This window comes from Lepus europaeus, chromosome 17 (genome assembly GCF_033115175.1).
Source record: "Lepus europaeus isolate LE1 chromosome 17, mLepTim1.pri, whole genome shotgun sequence".
NCBI lineage: Eukaryota > Metazoa > Chordata > Mammalia > Lagomorpha > Leporidae > Lepus > Lepus europaeus.
The window spans coordinates 27,803,729-27,821,734 of NC_084843.1; the positions used below are offsets into that span (position 1 = coordinate 27,803,729).

Consider the following 18,006-nt stretch of genomic DNA (forward strand, 5'->3'; position numbering starts at 1 on the left):
TGACCCGGAAGGTGTTCCCGGGCATTTCCCTCCCACCCCCTCCCACCTCCGTCCGCGCTCATTGGCGCCCCTGGTAAGTCGTTTACCCTTGCCCGTGCTTGGGGCCGAGTCTGGGGGGTGCGTGGGAATCTAAGGCCTGGTGCGTACATTCCAGCTCTCCTCTGGCCCGCACCTGAGAGTCCCTGGCCCTCGCCAGCTGTGCCGCTGCCGAGTCCCACACCTGCCCGGGTCTTCACCCCCAGCTGGGAGGCTGAGACGCCCCCCCAGTCCCTGAGAGCGCCCACACCTGCTGCGGTCGTGCCTTATCTGCCCGCAGCCGCAAGGCTCAGCACCCGCAAGCCGTGGCCCACGACAAGGGCAGGTGCAAGGCTTTCCCACTGCCCCTGCCTCACCCTCCTTCCGGTTCTTCCTCTGAAGAGTTGGTGCTAGAGAAGGATGTGGGGTGGGTGCAGGATCCCCTCGTGCTGCACTCCTCTGGGAGGCCAGGACCTTCCTAAAGATACAGATAGCTCCATTGTCTAGCCCGGCACGTTTTGATAAAACCCTTTGGAAGCGGGATGCGGGAGGCAGATCCCGCTTTGACGCTTCAGTACCCTCTCCCACACCTAAAAAGAACACCCCTTCCCTCATTGCCCTTCGTGCTCCAACTTTGAGAGGCTGGGGAGTGTACAGCAGGCTCGTGGCACTAAAATGTAACTGAGTTGTGGGAGACCCTTGGGAACCAAGTGGCTGTCTCCCAAGATTTGGTAGGTAGAGATTGCATCCCCATAGGCCAAGAGGTTCCACATGACAGCTGCTCTGACCAGCCTCGTACAGAAAAGCCAGGAGCAAGCTTCCATGGACCCCGGGGGCATCTTGAAGGCGTTTCCCAAGCGGAAGAAAATTCATACCAATTCATCACCAAAACTGTTTGCAAAGATTCCCAAGAGGGAAGAAGGAGAAGCAGCAGGAGGTGAGCTGACTCTAGGAACCCTCGTGTACTTGAACCCTTAGCCTTCTTCTATCTAGCCCTCCATCGTTGATGTCTAGAGCCGGGGAGTAGAACTGACTCTTCTGGCCCAGGGGCCGCAAGTCTGTCTGCACCTGCCTTGTGCAAAGCTCCGTCCCCTTCTTCGACAGGCTGCTTGCTGCCTTAGCATCTTCCCTACCACAAGACCTTCATAAACCAGAAAATACGCCCCCATCCCTCAGGAAAAGACCAGTAGAATCCTTTGTTTTCTGTGTGACAGCCCTGGGGGGCAGGGCAGAAATCCCACTCACTTGCCCAGGCTTGGTGTAGGTTGTTTTGTCACCAAATTGACCAGTAGCTGCTGGAGTCTTTGAGAAGGGGTTGACGAGGACAGTATTAGATCAGCCAGACAGTAAAGGCAAGAAGCATGGAACAGCAAGTAGTATGTGCTTTTGTTGGAAGAGGAGATCATAAAATAAAGCGAGCGAGAGAGAAGGCATTCATTTTCTTAATTCATTCAGCAGATATTCATAGGTTACCCACAATGTGCCAGGCACTGTGCTAGCTTATACAAGGAACAGGGCATATAAAAATCCCTGCTCTTGGGCTGGTGTTGTGGTACAGTGGGTTAAGCCGCCACTTTCATTGCTGGCATCCCATATGGGAGCCAGTTTGGGTCCTGGCTGCTCCACTTCTGGTTCAGCTCCCTGCTAATGTGTCTAGGAAAGCAGCAGAGGATGGCCCAAGTACTTGGGCCCCTGTCACCAATGTGGGAGACACGGATGGAGTTCTGGGCTCCTGGCTTCAGCCCGGCTCAGCCTTGGCCATTGCAGCCATTTGGCAAGTGAACTGGAGCAGATAGAGAATTTCCCTCTCTCTGTAACTCTACTTTTCAAAAACCAAAACAAAACTCCCTGCCCTTTCCATTTACATGATGCCCAGGAGGCAGCCTGCTGTGTGCTCAGAGCAGGCTCCAAGAGGCAGGCTTCTGGAGGGAGCAATTGATCTGGGAGGCGGAGACCAAACGGCTCATTCAGGCCTTGTCTGAAAGTTATGACCACGGTGTCTGGATGTCCTCTCCACAGAGTGGCTCCGCTCCCTGCGGGTCCACATTGTGCCCACTGGCATCGGACGAGCCCGGGCAGAACTCTTTGAGAAGCAGATTGTCCAGCATGGCGGCCAGGTGTGTCCTGCTCAGGCCCCAGGGGTCACTCACATCGTGGTGGATGAGGACGTGGGCTGTGAGCGGGCCCTGCGCCTCCTGAGACTGCCCCGGCTGCCCGCGGGTGCTCGGCTGGTGAAGTCGGCGTGGCTGAGCTTGTGCCTGCAGGAGCAAAGGCTGGTGGACACGGCTGGATTCCAGGTCTTCATCCCCAGCAGGTGGGCTGGCCCCAGGCTTCCTCAAACCGTGTCTCGCAGCATCTTGAGTGCCTAAAAACAACTATTATTTTCTTAATTGGACATGTTTGGAAACTAAGGGCTCAGAGTGGAGAACGAACAGGAACAGAGAAAAGGTGAGACCTTTGGTATCTTAATCTCCCATCACCATCCCCGCAGGTACTTGGACCAACCGCAGCCCAGTAAGGCAGACGGAGACTCATCTCCTCCTCCTGGCGCCCACGAGGCTCTGCTTAGCACAGCCCTCTCTCCTGCGTCCCCTCCCACCAGACCCGGATCTCCTCCCCCAAAGGCAGGAAAGGCACCAAGCACCCAAGCCCAGGTCAGGAGCCACCCAGCCCCCACAGCTTTCTTCCCCTGGGAACCAAATCTCAGAATGAGAAGGGGCTGGTGGGGCCGGTATTGTGGTGCAGCAGGTTAATCCACCACCTGTGATGTCGGCATCCCACGTCAGAGTGCCGGTTCGAGTCCAGCTGTTGTACCTTCCATCCAGCTTCCTGCTAATGTGCCTGTGAAGGCAGTGGAAGATGCCCCAAGTGCTTGGGTTCCCGCCGAGTGGAAGTGGAACTCATGGGCAAGACCAGAATAAGGCTCCTGGTCCTGGCTTTGGCCTGGCCCAGCCCTAACTGTTACAGCCATTTAGGGAATGAATCAGCAGATGGAAGATACCTTTCTCCCTCTTTCTTCCTCTGTTCCTCTTTCTTTCCCAGTTGCCTTTTCAAAATAATCAGTTTTTAAAAAAAGAAAATCCAGGCCGGCACTGGGTGTAGCAGATAAATCCTCCGCCTGCAGTGCCAGCATCCCCTATGGGTGCCGGTTCAAGACCTGGCTGCTCCACTTCCCGTCCCATTCCCTGTTAATGTGCTTGGGAAACCAGCAGCGGACAGCCCAAGTCTGTCTGTCTCTCTCTGTAACTCTGCCTTTTAAATAAATGAAATAATTTTTTTAAAAAAGAAAGCCTCAGGCCCCCTAGAGAGGAATGCTCTCTTGATTGGGAAGCCATTTTGTTCTTCCCAACACTCATCACCCCTGCCTTCACCTAGGCCATTCCCACGCTTGCGTGCAGATCCTGGGGCTCGCCACTCAGGGAAGCCGTGAGTTACGCACCCCAGACTTAGGGAGACCCAAAGCCTGATGCAAAGACCCAACCTCATTTTTGGATCTGGCAAAGAGGACCCCCCCCCACACACACACACATAAACAACCTCTACCACACACAACCTCTGCCTTCAAGGAGCTGCCCTCTTGGAGGGCCAGAACTTATGTGCTGTTCTCCTTCCCTACCTCAAGCCCCCCTCTGATGATGAAGCCAGCGATGGGGAAGAGCCCCAGGTTAGCGCTGCCGATCTGGAAGCCCTGCTCAGCGGCCACTACCCCACCTGCCCTGAGGGAGATGCGGAGCCCAGCCCAGCCCCGGAGGCCCTGGAGAAATGGGTCTGTGCACAGCCCTCAAGCCAGAAGGCAACCAACCACAACTCCCACATCACGGAGAAGCTGGAAGTGTTGGCCAAAGCCTACAGTGTCCAGGGAGACAAGTGGAGGGCTCTGGGCTATGCCAAAGCCATCAATGCCCTCAAGAGCTTCCCCAAGCCTGTTTCCTCCTACCAGGTACCTGGGAGCTGAGGGGCAGGGCTGGGGCATCCCCTGCTGGGGGCTCCTGGAGGCCAGTCCACTTGGGGACCAGCTATGGTGGGTACGATGTCATGAAGTCTGGGATTTACACAAATGCCACAAAATAGAAGACCGGGAAAGCAGCTTGGCAAAATCTCGCTAGTCGTTGAGGGTGGTGATGGGTACTGAGGGGTTCGTTATACTGTTCGCTTTATGTTTGAGTTTGTTACAGAATCAAAGGGTTTTTGTCTTTAAGTTTCAACTCTGGAGCCCAGCAGACCAGGGTTTGAATTCTGGTTGCCATCAGTGGGGCTTTAGGCCAGTTTCTTAAACTCTATGAGCATTTGTTATCAGCACAAAGGGACTAATAACGTAACCCATTCACAGTGTTCTTATGAGGGCAAACTGAGACGGTGCCTGTAGCACAGGACCTGACCTGCCTAAGCCCCCATAAGGTCAGCTCTGGTCGCTGTGGTAGTGCCGATGGTGCTCAGTATCATCATGGCTCCCTGCTTGGGGAGTGCCATCCCTCTGGGGACCCAAAGGCAAATTACTCAGCCCCATTCCTTCCAAACTTCTCATCTTCAGCCGTGCCCACACGTTACACAGCCAAATGGTTGCCACCCTCCAGGCTGGGTCCGACGCAGACATCTGCTGAAGAGGTCAGCTTCCCTTAGCGCTGGCTCTGCCCCCATCTGCTCACTCTTGGTCCTCCAGGAGGCCTGCAGCATCCCCGGGGTCGGGAAGCGGATGGCTGAGAAGATCGTGGAGATCCTGGAGAGCGGGCACCTGCGGAAGCTGGACCACATCAGTGAGAGCGTGCCTGTCCTGGAGCTCTTCTCCAACATCTGGGGAGCCGGGACCAAGACCGCCCAGATGTGGTACCAACAGGTCATGCCTTGGCCAGAGTGCCTGCCCCACAGCTCCCTAACCCTGTGCTGTGATGGTGGTGAACCCAGACTATAGAGACCACTTTGCAAGGGGCCAGTGCTCATACAGACCCTTCCGGACTCCCAAAGCAGCCCTGTTGCTTGGTATCCTCAAGGTATAGGCTGGGACAAGGAGTGCGTTTTCTCTGTCCCCCAGACCAAAGGGCCTTACCGAGGCACCCAGGCCTCAGGGCTGTGCGTCCAGAGCAGTGGTTCTCGAAGCTGGCCATGCCCAGCATTGCCTGAAGAGCTTGGCACCATGAAGATACCCTGGCCTGTCGCCCAGTGGATGGGGTCAGGAACCAGTACTTTAGGGCTGTGGGAGGAATGGCTGGGGACATGTCTTCCATAGCCCCTGCCTTGCCCAAGCCCCACTGAGTAGAGACCCAGCTGCCACTGGGGTTGGTCCTGCTCAGGCCTTGTGTGCTAGAAGTCTCATCTGTGTGCTTGTTCATGCCTCGTCATTGATCCTGTATCCTCATAGCCTCCCCATCTGGCTGCTTGTTCCCAGGGTTTCCGGAGCCTGGAAGACATCCGCAGCCAGGCCTCGCTGACTACCCAGCAGGCCATCGGCCTGAAGCATTACGATGACTTCCTGGAACGCATGCCCAGGGAGGAGGCCGCAGAGATCGAGCAGACGGTGAGCAGGTGTCCTGGAGCAGCGAGGAGAGCGGTCAGGTCCTGGCGGGAAGCCAAGAACCCCTGTCCCTCCACTGGGGAGCGTCAGGCAGAGGCAGCTGTGGGTCGCCAGAGGTTGGGGAAAGGGCCAGTCGAGAGCAAAGCTGTACATCAGGGGCGGGGCGTGTCTCTGGAAGGAGGAGCTCCAGGCAGCCCTCTGGCTCGGAGTTCCTGGCAGTCGGGCAGAGACAGCGCCGGATTAGGTGTTAGAATGGGTTAGGGCCGGGCTCCTGGCCAAGCCAGATGACAGGTGGACTGCGGTTTGAATTACTGGAGGGCACTGAGTTTGCGCGGGGCTAGGCTGCAGTGGGTCAGGGCAGAGGTTCTCAGTGGTTTTCTGAGTCAGACTTCCTTGAGAACCTTATGGAAACCGTAGGCTCTTTTGCCCCAGAATGCACAAAGGTGGAACATTTTACATCAGGACGTGCTGGCCTTCCGAAGCCCAGCCCAGGCCGGTTCAGGAGTCAGGGCAGAGTTGTTACCAGGAGCACAGGGCCAGTAGGGCCAGGTTTGGGCTAGAAGAAAGCTCAAGGAAGATTGAGTCAAGGTTGGGCCTCAGGAAGGTGCTAGTGTTGGTCGCTTCCGAGTCAAGGTCTATAGTTGTCCCTGAGCTACTGCTTTTCGAAGATCCGGGTTTGGTTTAGTGTTGGGTTAGAGACGAGGGTCATACACAACCTGGATTACAGACACTAGGACCCATTCAGGACCAGACGTATCATTTGTTCAACTGACTTTCGGGTTAGGGACGCTCGATGTGGGCACGGTTTGCTGCCTTTGGTTGAGGGTGCTGCTGGGTGGAATGTGGAGACTCCGGCCCGGCTGGGTTGAAGTCAGCCACCACCTCCACTCCAGGCCACGGGGCTGAGGCTGGCGCGGGACAGACCGACAGCCCCTTTGTCCACCCATCACCAGGCTGTGGTGCGAGTGGTGACGCCGTCACTCAGCCACGGTGCTTGGGCATAGAGAATGCCCCAGCCAGCCACCTGGCCTCCTGTGCGCGCCTCTGCGGGGCCCCAGCTGTAGGAGTTTTGATGGGATTACTCATCTGGACCGCCTCCTCCTATTCTCTTGGGAGGCTCCAAAAGGGAGCGAGGGGATTAGTGTTCGGCCTGTCAGGAGGATTGAGGTGTCCTGGCTGCCACTGTCCAGGGCCAGGCAGTAGAGGTGGGAGGCCATCTGCATATGAAAGGCCTGGTGTCTGGGGTGGCACTAATGGGTTTATTTCTGCTGGGGAGAGAGGATCCTTTGGGCCACCCAGCCCTCGTGTCCCGGCTCCCTCCCCTCCAAGGCAGGCTGCGGGCACTGGCTCAGGAGCCCCTCTGCTCTCTTTCCATCCCCACAGGTGCAGTCGTATTTCTCTGTTCCATCTTCTCCAGGCTTGGGCCCAGGGCACGCGGCCAGCCACCTGCCCGGGCCTCAAGCCCCAGTTCGCACACTCTGCCTTTAGCTCCAAATCTGTAATATCTGGGACTGCCGAAGCCTGGTGGGAGCTTCCAGGCGCCTGGTCCCTCATCCTGAGTGGAGTTTCACGGCCCTGGGTGGAGAGCCCTGGGAGGGCAGGAAGGGTCAGAGTCTTCAGAGGGAGAGGTCAGGCCTCCTTCCGAAGCGGAACCTGCATCTTCTCTCTGCCAGGCGTGCCTCTGGCAGGGCGAGCTTTCTCCCCCTTCTGTGCCCGTCAGGCCAGAGAGCAGCAGCTCCCCAGGGTAACAGGTGTCCGGGGATGGGCTTGGGGCCTCAGCTGTGTGTGCAGGCCCCTGGTGCTTCCCTCCAGGGCCTGAGGCCCGCAGCCCCTCACCCCCACTGCTCTTGCCCAGGTCCGGGAAGCTGCCCAGGCCTTCAATCCCGGGCTGCTATGTGTGGCCTGCGGCTCGTTCCGGCGGGGCAAGGCGACCTGCGGTGACGTGGACGTGCTCATCACTCACCCGGACGGCCGGGCCCACCAGGGCATCTTCAGTCGTCTCCTTGACAGCCTTCGGCAGCGAGGTACGAGCTCGGTTCTGGGCGAGCGGACCCCAGAGGGTCGGGAGGACTTCAGAGTCGCAGTCTCAAGCAGGAAGCAGGGGACGGTGCCTGGCCTGAGTCCTCTCCGGGAGACAGGGAGCAGCCCTCCGCCCTTCCTGTGAGGCTGGGGGAGATGGGGAGGAGTCCTGGCGCAGAGGTCAGGGTCACCTGGCCTGGAAATGGGTGCGCTAGGAGCAGAGACAGGACAGCTCAGGCTGGCTCCTGCCCTCCCAGCGGCCCCCTGTGTTGGCCAGGGTTCCTCACAGATGACCTGGTGAGCCACGAGGAGAATGGCCAGCAACAGAAGTACCTGGGCGTGTGCCGGCTGCCGGGCCCCGGGCGGCGGCACCGGCGACTGGACATCATCATCGTACCCTACAGCGAGTTTGCCTGCGCCCTGCTCTACTTCACTGGCTCCGCCCACTTCAACCGGTCCATGCGGGCCCTGGCCAAGACCAAGGGCATGAGCTTGTCGGAGCACGCCCTCAGCATGGCTGTGGTCCGGAACCCCCGCGGCTGCAAGGTGGCACCTGGCCAGGTGCTGCCCACCCCCACCGAGAAGGATGTCTTCAGGCTCCTAGGACTGCCCTACCGAGAACCAGCCGAGCGGGACTGGTGACCTGCCGCTGCCCAGCCAGGTGCTGCTCCCCTCCAGCTCAGCAGGCCCCCAGCTGTCCTTGGTGAGCCTGAGCTTGGGGCTCCTGGGCCTGAGGGAAGGGGCCAGCGTGGCCCCTGAGGCTGGCCTAGCCCTCTCCCAGACACAAAGCGCCGTCTCCCCGTTCCTTCTGCCTCACCACGGCCCCTGGTAGGGTTGGCACACAGTCCTTGCCCCGTTTTCAGTGGCAGCAGGTGGCTGGTTTGCTCCCTTCCCTGCCTGGAGAGGGTCTGGCTGTCAGGGATGGGAGGGAAGCAGCTGGGGCGCCAGCATCGTCCGGGACCCTTTGGAGCAGAGAGCGAGGCATTCTACACACATTCCCTCCACACTCCACTTCCTGTGCAGCTGGAGGAGCTGGGAGGGGGCCCCAGGCTCGGTGAGGACAGCATTTGAAGGCCCAGGGGCCCAGTAAAGTGCATTTGACATTGAACCTGCCTGGTGTCTGTGAGTGGCTACATCCCCCGCCTGCCTTCTTTCACCTGGGGGGGGGGGGCGAGAGCTGAGTGGGGGAAGCCCAGAAAGGCTGCATTCACTGCCCCCCCTGCCCCCCTCCCCGCCCGCCCCATGGAGTCAGCTCCTAAACTCAGCATGGGAGCAGGGGTGAGCAGTAAAAGGGAGAATCCTGGGGCAGGCGTTTGGCCTAGTGGTTAAGATGCAGGTCAGGGTGCCTGTGTCCTATGTCCGAGTGCCTGGGTTAGAGTCCTAGCTGTGTTCCGATGCCAGCTTCCTGCTAGTGTGGACCCTGGGGAAATAGCAGGTGACGGACCAAGTGCTTGGACTCCTGCCACCCATCTGGGAGACCACGGTCGAGTTCTCGGTGGCCCAGCCCTAGCTGTTCCAGGCTTTTGGGAAGCAAGTCAGCAGATGCAGGCTCTGTCTCAATAGAATTGGGGGTGTGTGTGTTGGGGGGGTGTCACGGAGTCAGCCACTGGAATTCACTCTGCCCATCAGCGTTGCCTGTCCTGAAACAGCTGCTGGGGAACTGGAGCCAAGGTGGCAAGACTCACAGGACACGATTAGCAACAGCTGAACAATGGCCTGCGTACCTCTGCGGCAGTGAGGAAGACTGCCCGGAGGAGGGGGCAAGGAAATGCTCACCTGAGAAGGGCCCGCAGGCCGGGGGACAGCTAAGGCCGCTGGGGGGTGGGAGTGGAGCAGAGCCAGCCAGTGCGCTCGGCTGGTTTCCTGAGGCTGGGCCCTGCAGCACAGGCTAACACGGGAGGCTTAGGGAGGGACAGTGCGGAGTCCTTAGGAGTCTCTTCCCCACCTCAAGCCCCTCCCCCACTGCAGTCACCCCTTCCCCAGGAGACAGAAGTCAGGGCTGCCTTCAAACCGCACCCACCAGGGCAACCGGAAATCATGGCGCCAGGAGGGGAAGTGCTCACCCCTGCAGAGAGCAGAGCCATCCCCCAGCGGGAGGAGGGGTTGCCACGGCTGAGAGATGCTGCCCACTTTAGGGGCTGGGACCGCTCTCAGCCCAGACAGCAAGGACTGAGTGTCAGGGCTTCCTGGGCAGGCTTCTGTCCCAGCCCCCATACCCACTGGAAACAGAACCGGAAGTCCTGGTAGGAGCTGAGGTCCCAGCCAGCAGCCAGGTGCCCCACAAACCGAGGAGCCACCCAGTCCTGAGGAGGAGGGGCCCCCGCATACCTGCCTGCTGCCGGGCCCAGCCCTCCTCGTCGTCCCTGAGCCAAGGCTGTCCTTTCCAGGCCACACACGGGGTGGTCCCCAGAGGTGTCACTGGCACCTTGGAACATCTGCAGATGGGATGAAGCTTAAAGAGTTTGAGAAGGGGTGAGTGTCTTAGATGAGCTCATGTACATCGAGACCTTAGCAGCTTTAGGAAAGGAAGGGCGGAGAGATGCACTGGGCTGCACCTGGACGTGGGCTAAGGGGCCGCCAGCCAAGGACTGCGGCAGCCTCTGCCTCTGGAAGCTAGAGAAGGCCAGGAGGCAGATTCTCTACCAGGGCCGTGCAGCCCTGCCCATGCCAGAATGTTAGTCCAGTGAGACCTGGGATTGATTTGGAACCAGTGCAACTGAGACAGGAACTGTGGGTTGTTTACCACAACAGCGGAAAGCCACTGAGTGCATCTTGGTCTCTCCCAGCAGGAAGTGGGCCATGGGTCAGCCATGGGGGAGGCCGGAAGTCCTCTGAAGGCAGCTTGGTGGGGGGGGGGGGTTGGCGGGCAGGCAGAGATGGGCAGAGCCCTGGGCCCCAGGGCACGGCCCTCCAATGCTCTCTCTCCTCTCCGGGCTGCTGCGCCCCAACCCTGCCCGGCTGGGAGCCTCCTCTTTCCTTGGGGCCTGGGTGAGGACAGCAGTCCCAGCACTGCCTTGCACCACAAGGGAGCCAGCTAGGCCCCACATCCCTCCTAGGTCTCACTGTGAACAGGAGCGGGCGTGCGCACAGGGCGAATGGCTGGAAACAGAAACCCATTTTCCAGGACCCTCCCCCTCATCTCCAAGACAAACCTGACATGGAAACGTCAGCCACTGAGCACGATGCCACCCCCAGGCTGCCATACATTCAGCCAAGACCTTTGGCCTTGCGTCTACTCTTCCCTTGAGCCTGCGCGCCAGCCAGTCAGCTTTCCAGAACCCCCAAGCGGTCGGGCAGCCCCACTTCTGAGCTCCGGGGACCCGCTCCGCGTTGAAGTGCCATCCAGGCCTGAGACTCTGGGCCAGCTGTCATCTCCACCATTCCAGCCCTGGGCCCTGCACTGGAGGTCAACCCCCACCCAGGGAGCAGCCCCAGGAGAGGCCCCAGGGACTGGAGACTGTGGGAGGGCTCTGAGGCTACCACTGGGGGTGGGGGCCCGGGGACCTCAGCCCCACTGAATCCAGTTCCCTCTGCGTGGCTGACCCTGTGCGTGTGCAGGTGCCTCCGGGTGTAGGTGGCCATGGGGGCCACTGGGTCCTCCTCCATGTGCCTAATGCACATTCCTGGGCCCTATGTCTGTGGGATGCCTGCCCAGGATACGGGATCTGAGCACGTGTGTCCCTTGTCCCAGTGTCCCTAGCCATCTAAGCCTCTGGGGGTGGGCCCCTGTGGCGTCAAGGGCTCCGATGGTCCATGGGCTGGAAGGGGGGTGTCCCTGGGAGCCCCCAGTGGTGCGGGCAAGGACTGTGGAAGGAGGCGGGGCCTAGGCCCTCAGGTCCCCGAGTGGTGGAGGAGGCCGCAGGGCGGGCCGCCTGCGTCAGCCTTGAGCGGCCATCAATAGCGCGCGGTTAATTAATTTGATGGGAACAGCAGGGACCGCCGTTTGCATTTAGTGAAGTTCCAGGAACTTCCAACCTCATCTTCATAATTGGCCTCATAAATTGTAAGAAAGAGAGAGATCAGCAAAGCGGGAGGGAGGAGGGGCCGCCCGTCCGTCCTTATTTAATTTTATTGCTGAAATTCATCTTTTTAGCCTCCTCCGCTGGAATCGGCTCTCCCTGCCGGATTTGCCTAATCATGATAAATTAATATTCATTTCCCCGCCTCTCACCCAGCTCCCGCGCCTGCATGGAGTCGGGAGGGTCCCCTTCCAGCTCTCTGCTGGGCCTTGGCGGGAGCCTGGCGCTGGGGTGAGACCCCCGAACCGGAGCCTGTGTGAAAAACTGGAGGGCCAGCCCCCGCAGGGCGGGAGGGGAGCCTGGGAGTCACTGGCTGTGTCCCGGGGAGGGGCCCAGGGGCTGCCATCTGCTCCCCCTGCCTGGTTAGGATTGGCTGGAAGGGGGAGGAAAGGCTGAGGGGCCCAGATTGGGGGCACACAAGTGGGTGTCGGAGAGGGGCAGGCGGCGACTGGGGTGGGATGGGGGACCTTCCGGCCCAGCGAGTGGCAGGCCACACTGCCCTGGGCAGACCCTGGGTGGGAGCCCTGCAGGTCTGAGGGGCCTTGAGGCACCCCTGGTCTCTGCGTGGGCTCTGACCGGTGGGCGCGGCCTCCAGGCACCTTCAGTGGGAGCCCAAAGGCTCTGAACTCCCCCGGCGAGGCCTGGGAGGGTCACTTGGAGTCACCAGCCTCTTGCCCCAGAGACAGGTGGGACCCAGTGCCCCCCCCCCCCCGACTCTGCCGCGGGCCTTGAGTTTCCTTCTCCTGTGTATCACGGTGAGAGGGTCCCCTGTGGCCGGGGCAGGCTGAGTGACCGACAGGAAGGGTGCGGGGCGGGAGTGGGGGAGGCGCCGCGAACCAGGCTGGGCAAAGGGAGGCGCCCCCAGCCGACCTTGGGCCCCACAGCAGGAATGAGAGCGCGCGGGCGCACACTCGTCCCCAGGGCCTCCACAGAGGTCCCAGGGGGCCTCCCAGCAGAGGGCGCGGCTGAAGCTGCCCGCGGGTCCAACCCACAGCGGTTCCAAGGGGCTGGCTTTGTGATCCTTTGTTATGCAGCAATGGGAGACAGGTACACAGGGATCTGTCCTAGGGCTCCCTCCTAGCGCCACTTCCACCCCCACAGTCCCGCATGGCGGTCCTGCACTCTGCTCCCCTGTCGCCAAAGTCCTCAGGGCTTCCCACCGCTTTTCCTGGGACCAAATCCTCGCCCAGGCAGAACCTTCCAGGATGTAGGCCCTCGGGGCTGGCGGGTACCTGGTGCCTTTTCAAACCAGAGTTCTCCAAGATCTTTCTCTTGGAGACCAGTGTGGGTGCCGGGGGAAGGTGTTTCCGACCCTCACGCGGGCACAGCCTCTGCAGCTCGGGGCAGACATACTGACATCCCGTCTGTCCTGGAAGGCGCCTCCCGGGAGAGCTGAGCGGCTGCACAGATGTCGGGGGTATTTCAGCAAAGGTTAGCAGCCAAGTGACTGACCCAGGTCACCCTTCATCCTGTCTTGTCCACGTATGGCATCATTGTATCACAGCCCACTGTGTAGCTGCAGTAGCCCCCCCCCCTTTTTTTTTTGCAGGTGAGGCTCAGAGAGGTTCATTTACTTCTCCTAAGTCACACAGCTTGTGAGGAACAGCCCTGGGTCTCAGTTCAGAACTCTGGCCAGGCAGCCTGGCTGGTATCCCTGGGGCGCTCCCACGTTTCCTCAACAGAGATCCCTGGGCTCCTCTGAGTCTGCAGAGGGCACGGTCCCGGCCCTGAGCCCTGGGGCTGTAAGTGGACCAACACCACTTGCAGCAGCCACCACCCCCCATCCCCTGGACGAAGGAGCTCTGGGAGCCTCAGCCCCGTGGGAGGTGGGGCCCTGGCTCCAGCGCCTGTTTTTATCCCCACACGTGCCTGGCCCGTCACCGTCTGCCCCACCGTCTCCCTTGCACAGGACCCTGTGCACACTGCGTGTCCCTCACAGCACCCCCTGCCTGGCTGCTCCCCGCAGGGACTCCAGCCCCAGGCCTGACTGAGCACCTGAGCACCCTCCCCTGCCATGACCTTGGACTCAGGACTGAATGGGGGCGCTGTGGGAGCAGTGTGTCTGCTCAGGTCACGCTCCCGCGCCCCCGGGCTAGGACTCACCCCTGCCTGCCCCTCTTCTCCCAAGCTGAAGAAAGGGGCTCCCTCTGCCTGCCAGGGAACAGTGCTGCAGCGCTGGGCAAGGCGGCCGCCCGCTCCCTCATCTTCCCACCCACGTTCCCGCAGAAGCCGCGGAGCCTCCAAGGCCTGGGGGAAGCACCCTCGCTTCACCAACTTCAGTGCCTGCTCCCCAGACCCGAGCCATGCTGCTGCCCCCCATTGGGGGGGGGGTGCTGCAAGTTCTCCTCCTGGTCCTAACTCCTCTCATCATCTAGGATCAGACAAACGGGCCCCTTTGGACCTGGAACAGGAGCGCCGGCTGCACAGGCGCTGAACGATGGCAGAACGGACGTGTGCTCCGTGGACCGGGTCGGGTGGCCTGGGTCTGGGCTGAGCGGCTGCCGCAGGTGGATACAGCGGCGGCAGGACGGCGCGATTCTCGGGGGAGGCCAGCAGAGGGCGCGCGAGGACCGGCGACGAGGCGCGGGCCCGGGAGGATTGGGGATCCGGGTGAGGTTGAGGGCGCAGTGGGCGCCGCGGAGGAGGCCTTGGCCCCGGGCTTCTTTCCGAGCTCGCGGGTGGGTGGAAGGGCTGGGGCTGTGCTGCGTCTGGAGGCGGCAGCGCAATGGGGCGGTGGGTCCCGAGGTTGCGAGACCTTCCCCATCACCCGCCCGGGAGCGGGAACTGCGGATCCGGGATCCGGGATCCGTGGCCTTGGTGGCTGAATCGCGTGAGGCCCCTTTTCCCCCAGACTCACCTCGGATCAAGACTCCGTGCCTCAGTTTCCCCATGGGGCAGTTCTGTCCTTACTCGTGGGAGCGCTAACGCGGGAGACCAGGTGGGGTGATGGCTGGATGAGCCGGAGCCAGTACCTGCGCGGCCCCCACACCGCCCCCTCCCTCGTCAACCTGGCGCGAGGGGGAAAGAGAGCGATGGAGACGCGAGGGGCGCGGCCGGGGGCTGGGGGCTCTCCCACGGCGGGGGCAGCCCGCGCCCCCTCCCGCTCCGCTCGCCCGCAGCCCGGCTCCAGCCGCCATGATTTATGGCTGGGCCAGGCCTGGCGACCTTGGATGGATAACTAATGACGGGTCAATCACGCTACAGAAAAAGTGAACTGGCGAGGGGAGGAGGCGCGAGACCCGGGGCCTGCCCAGCCCCTCCCGCCAGGCGGTTCCTCTCTCAGCTCCGCGCTCCCCCTGCAGCCGCCGGCCGGGGGCTTCCGGTAGGCGATGGCGCAGAAGTAGGGGGGAGGCAGGGACTGGAACGCGCTGCCGAGGCTCAGGGGGCGGGGGGGGGCGCTCCTGCCAGCAGAGCCCCCTCCCGTGCTGCCATTAGGAGAAGGAAACGAAGCGGCCGTTGGCAGGGGGTCCCCGCCGGGCAGAAGGTGGGGCGCCCTCGGGGAAGGCAGACTGAGCACCCCCTGGCGTGCCTCCGCCCACCCCGGGCTACCCGGGGTCAGGGTGTGCACTTTGTAATCATTTGTATTGGTTTGAAAGGCAGAGAGAGAGAGAGAGAGAGAGAGAGGGAGAGAGGTGAATGCGGGCGCATGCTCCTTCCACTGGTGCACCCCCACCTGCAGGCTAGGCTGGGGCTGGGCCAGGCCAAAGCCGGGAGCCTGGCACCACATCAGGTTCCCATGGGAGGCAGGGGCCTGTACGGGGGCACCCGCAGGAGGCTGGCCGTGGAAGCGGAGCCGGCCCTGGACTCAGGTCCCTTAGCCTCTGTGGCCAACGCTGGCTCCAGAGCGCCACTTTGGTTTGGGGGCTGCCTCGCCCTTTTGTTGTATCTAGCTTGTGGGAGGCCAGGCCCTGACTCTCAGCTCCTGTATCCCCCGGTTCCCGTTACAAGTCAGCCGAAGCCGCCCGCAGCCTGTCCGATCTGCCAACTCCCTTCCCCCGGTGTGAGGTCACCTGCACCACCCCCCACTCTGCGCGGCGCTCCAGGACACCCCGCTGACGGGGGGCAGTGCCCTGCCCTGCCCAGTGCGTGCTGGCCCGGGGTCCTGGCAACAGCGCATGGGGGGTGAAGGAGCTGCAGCTCACAGAGGGGCAGGCAGCAGAGGGAGGAGCTGAGGCCCACAGGCGGCTCTGCCTCTCCCAGCCCTGCCCTGCCAGGGCTTCCCCTCCGCCTGCTCGCCCTGGACTCCATCTGCAGAGATTCCGTCCAGGGTGGTGGCCTGGGGTGGGGGAGCGCTCTCAGGCTGCACGTGCCCCTGGGTGCCCTGAGGGGGGGGGGCTGGCATAGGCCCACCCATTCTCACATCCACTTAGTCACCCGACAGACAGGTACCAAATGGCTGCCACGTGCCAGGCTCTGGAAAGACAGGGCGACCTTGGGAGCTTGGGTTCTAGTAAGGGGGCGTGCATACGGTAAGTGCCCACTGGGCTGGGTACCCAGGGGCACCCAGCGGGCGTGTGGCGGGGACTGGCTGCTGAGCACACACCACGCGGGCAGGGGCAGCCGCTCCCGCTCTGGGGATGGAGACGCTAGACCTCCACCCCTCACACAGCCCCAGCTGCACCTGCAGGTGCCTGCATCCCAGCCCTCCTCGCTCAGCCTGCAAGAGTGGGCCATCCCAGCTCCAGGACTGTCTGCAGTGCAAACCAACACACAGGACTCTTTACAAACAAAAACCAGAGACAGAGACAGCGGCGCATTAAACCCAGCCCAGGGGCTCTGCCTCTCTAAGGCGCACACCTAGGGAGCCAGCCCTGCCTGTCCCTCCCCCGTGGTTCCGTTCTCACTGACCACCTCCCAGCCCTCTCCTCGCCTGTCTGCTGGGAGAACAGGCCTCCCGGTCTCCCGCGTGGACCCAGGCCCACCTCCTCGCTGGCTCCGGGCTGTCTGGCATGCGTCATTCCTGCCACACTCGATACCATTCACCCAGGCACGTGGCCCAACGCTTTCTACACTTTCCCCTTCCCCATCTTACGTTTGGAATCCAATTCCTCTAGAAAATTCCCTCTTCCATTAGCCACCTCCTCCAGGAAGACTCCCCTGATTTTCCAGTTGGAAATGTCACATTACAAACTCTATACTCAGATCAAAGCACAAATCACCTTCTGGCTTCCTCCAGTAAACTGAAACTCCAGAACACAGGGATGTTGGCGTTCCTCGTCCTGGCGCACACACTAGAGGCTCAGGGAATGGTGCTGATGCAGCTCTGGGCATCTGTTGTGCGCGTGTGGGGTGTGTTTGGACGGCCTGATTTGCGTTTAGGGCTTGTGTGCATCTCTGCCTAAGGCTGTAGTATTTCCACGCCCACGCGTGTGCAGTCCTATTGGCGCATCCTTGTGTGTGGACATACGGGGTTTCTGCGGGCTGGCAGATGAACCGGAGGGGCCGTGGGCTTATGTACCCAGGTCCAGCGGCAGATGTGTGCCCATGACGCGTGTGTGGACCTGTGAGGTCAGGGTGGTACCTGGACAAGAGCTGCAGGTGCACGGCACCAGGACACAGGCGGCTGGCGCGTGGGTAGGCCATGTGTGCACACAGCTGCGTGTCCTGGCCACGGGCAGGCAGGCGCCCAGCGCGCCCCCAGCGTGCGCGTGGAGCGCTCGGCTTTGTTCCTCCGCCGCCGGCAGCTGGCAGCGTGGTCTCCTGTCTCCCCGGCCCGGGCGTCCCGGGTCCCGCCGCGACTGGCGGCCCTGGTGGCCCGGCTGCGGAGTCTTGGCTCCCGCGGGCGGGTGGAGCCGCCTCGCTCCCGTTACCGGCGCGGGGCGGTGGGGGGGATGGGGTGGGGGGCTGCCAGGCCATCCATCTTCTGTTATTACAGCGTAATGGGGCTGCTCGGGCGCCCGCGCATTTGTCATCGGCCTCGTTCGCTGATAACCGGCATTTGTCATCACTTTCCTCTGCGCCAATGTCATCAGCGCCGCTGACAGCGGGGAGGGGCGGGGCGGGGGGAAGGGCGCGCACACGCACATGTGCCTGTTGGACGGGCGCTCACGCAGGGCCACACGTGCACACGGCACCCGAGGGGACACCCTGACCCTGGGGGGCCCGAGGCTCCCTGGAGAGGGACAGGCGAGGGCGCACGCTCAGAGCAGCATCTGTCTGGCAGCTCCGGAGGTCTTGCCCAGTCAGGAGCCATGTTAGGGCGGGAGGGGTGCGTGGCTAACGGCAGCAGAGCGCGGGCGGCCCCCTGCCAGCTCCCTGCACGCACACGTGTGCCTGTCTGGGGCTGTGTGCCCCGGCGGCAGCACAGGGCCTGCCAGAGGATCATTCAGGCCTCCCGGGACTGGCAGACGGGAGGATGTAGGGGAGATCTGCAGGGCCTGATCCCCCCCCCCCCCGCCGCGCGCCGCGTGCCTTTCCTCCCGCCCCTCCAGGCACAGTGCAGCC

General features: G+C 61.9%; 1 protein-coding gene across 1 annotated transcript; it reads left to right on the top strand.

Annotated features, from left to right (window-relative positions):
• Positions 1-35: 35 nt before the first annotated feature.
• POLL (DNA polymerase lambda) lies at positions 36-8,646 on the top strand. The gene is made up of 9 exons (XM_062214489.1): positions 36-73; positions 772-952; positions 2,035-2,329; positions 2,507-2,669; positions 3,638-3,955; positions 4,676-4,849; positions 5,399-5,527; positions 7,380-7,548; positions 7,821-8,646. The coding sequence occupies exons 2-9, from the start codon at positions 787-789 to the stop codon at positions 8,183-8,185; spliced, it is 1,779 nt and encodes a 592-aa protein (XP_062070473.1). The 5' UTR covers positions 36-73; positions 772-786; the 3' UTR covers positions 8,186-8,646.
• Positions 8,647-18,006: the final 9,360 nt, after the last annotated feature.

Excerpts from the sequence above, each read along its gene's own strand:
- POLL (XM_062214489.1), top strand. The coding sequence starts at position 787 with ATGACAGCTGCTCTGACCAGCCTCGTACAGAAAAGCCAGGAGCAAGCT. Across the intron at positions 953-2,034 it reads AGAAGGAGAAGCAGCAGGAG|AGTGGCTCCGCTCCCTGCGG; the intron begins GTGAGCTGACTC and ends TCCTCTCCACAG. Across the intron at positions 2,330-2,506 it reads CAGGTCTTCATCCCCAGCAG|GTACTTGGACCAACCGCAGC; the intron begins GTGGGCTGGCCC and ends CCATCCCCGCAG.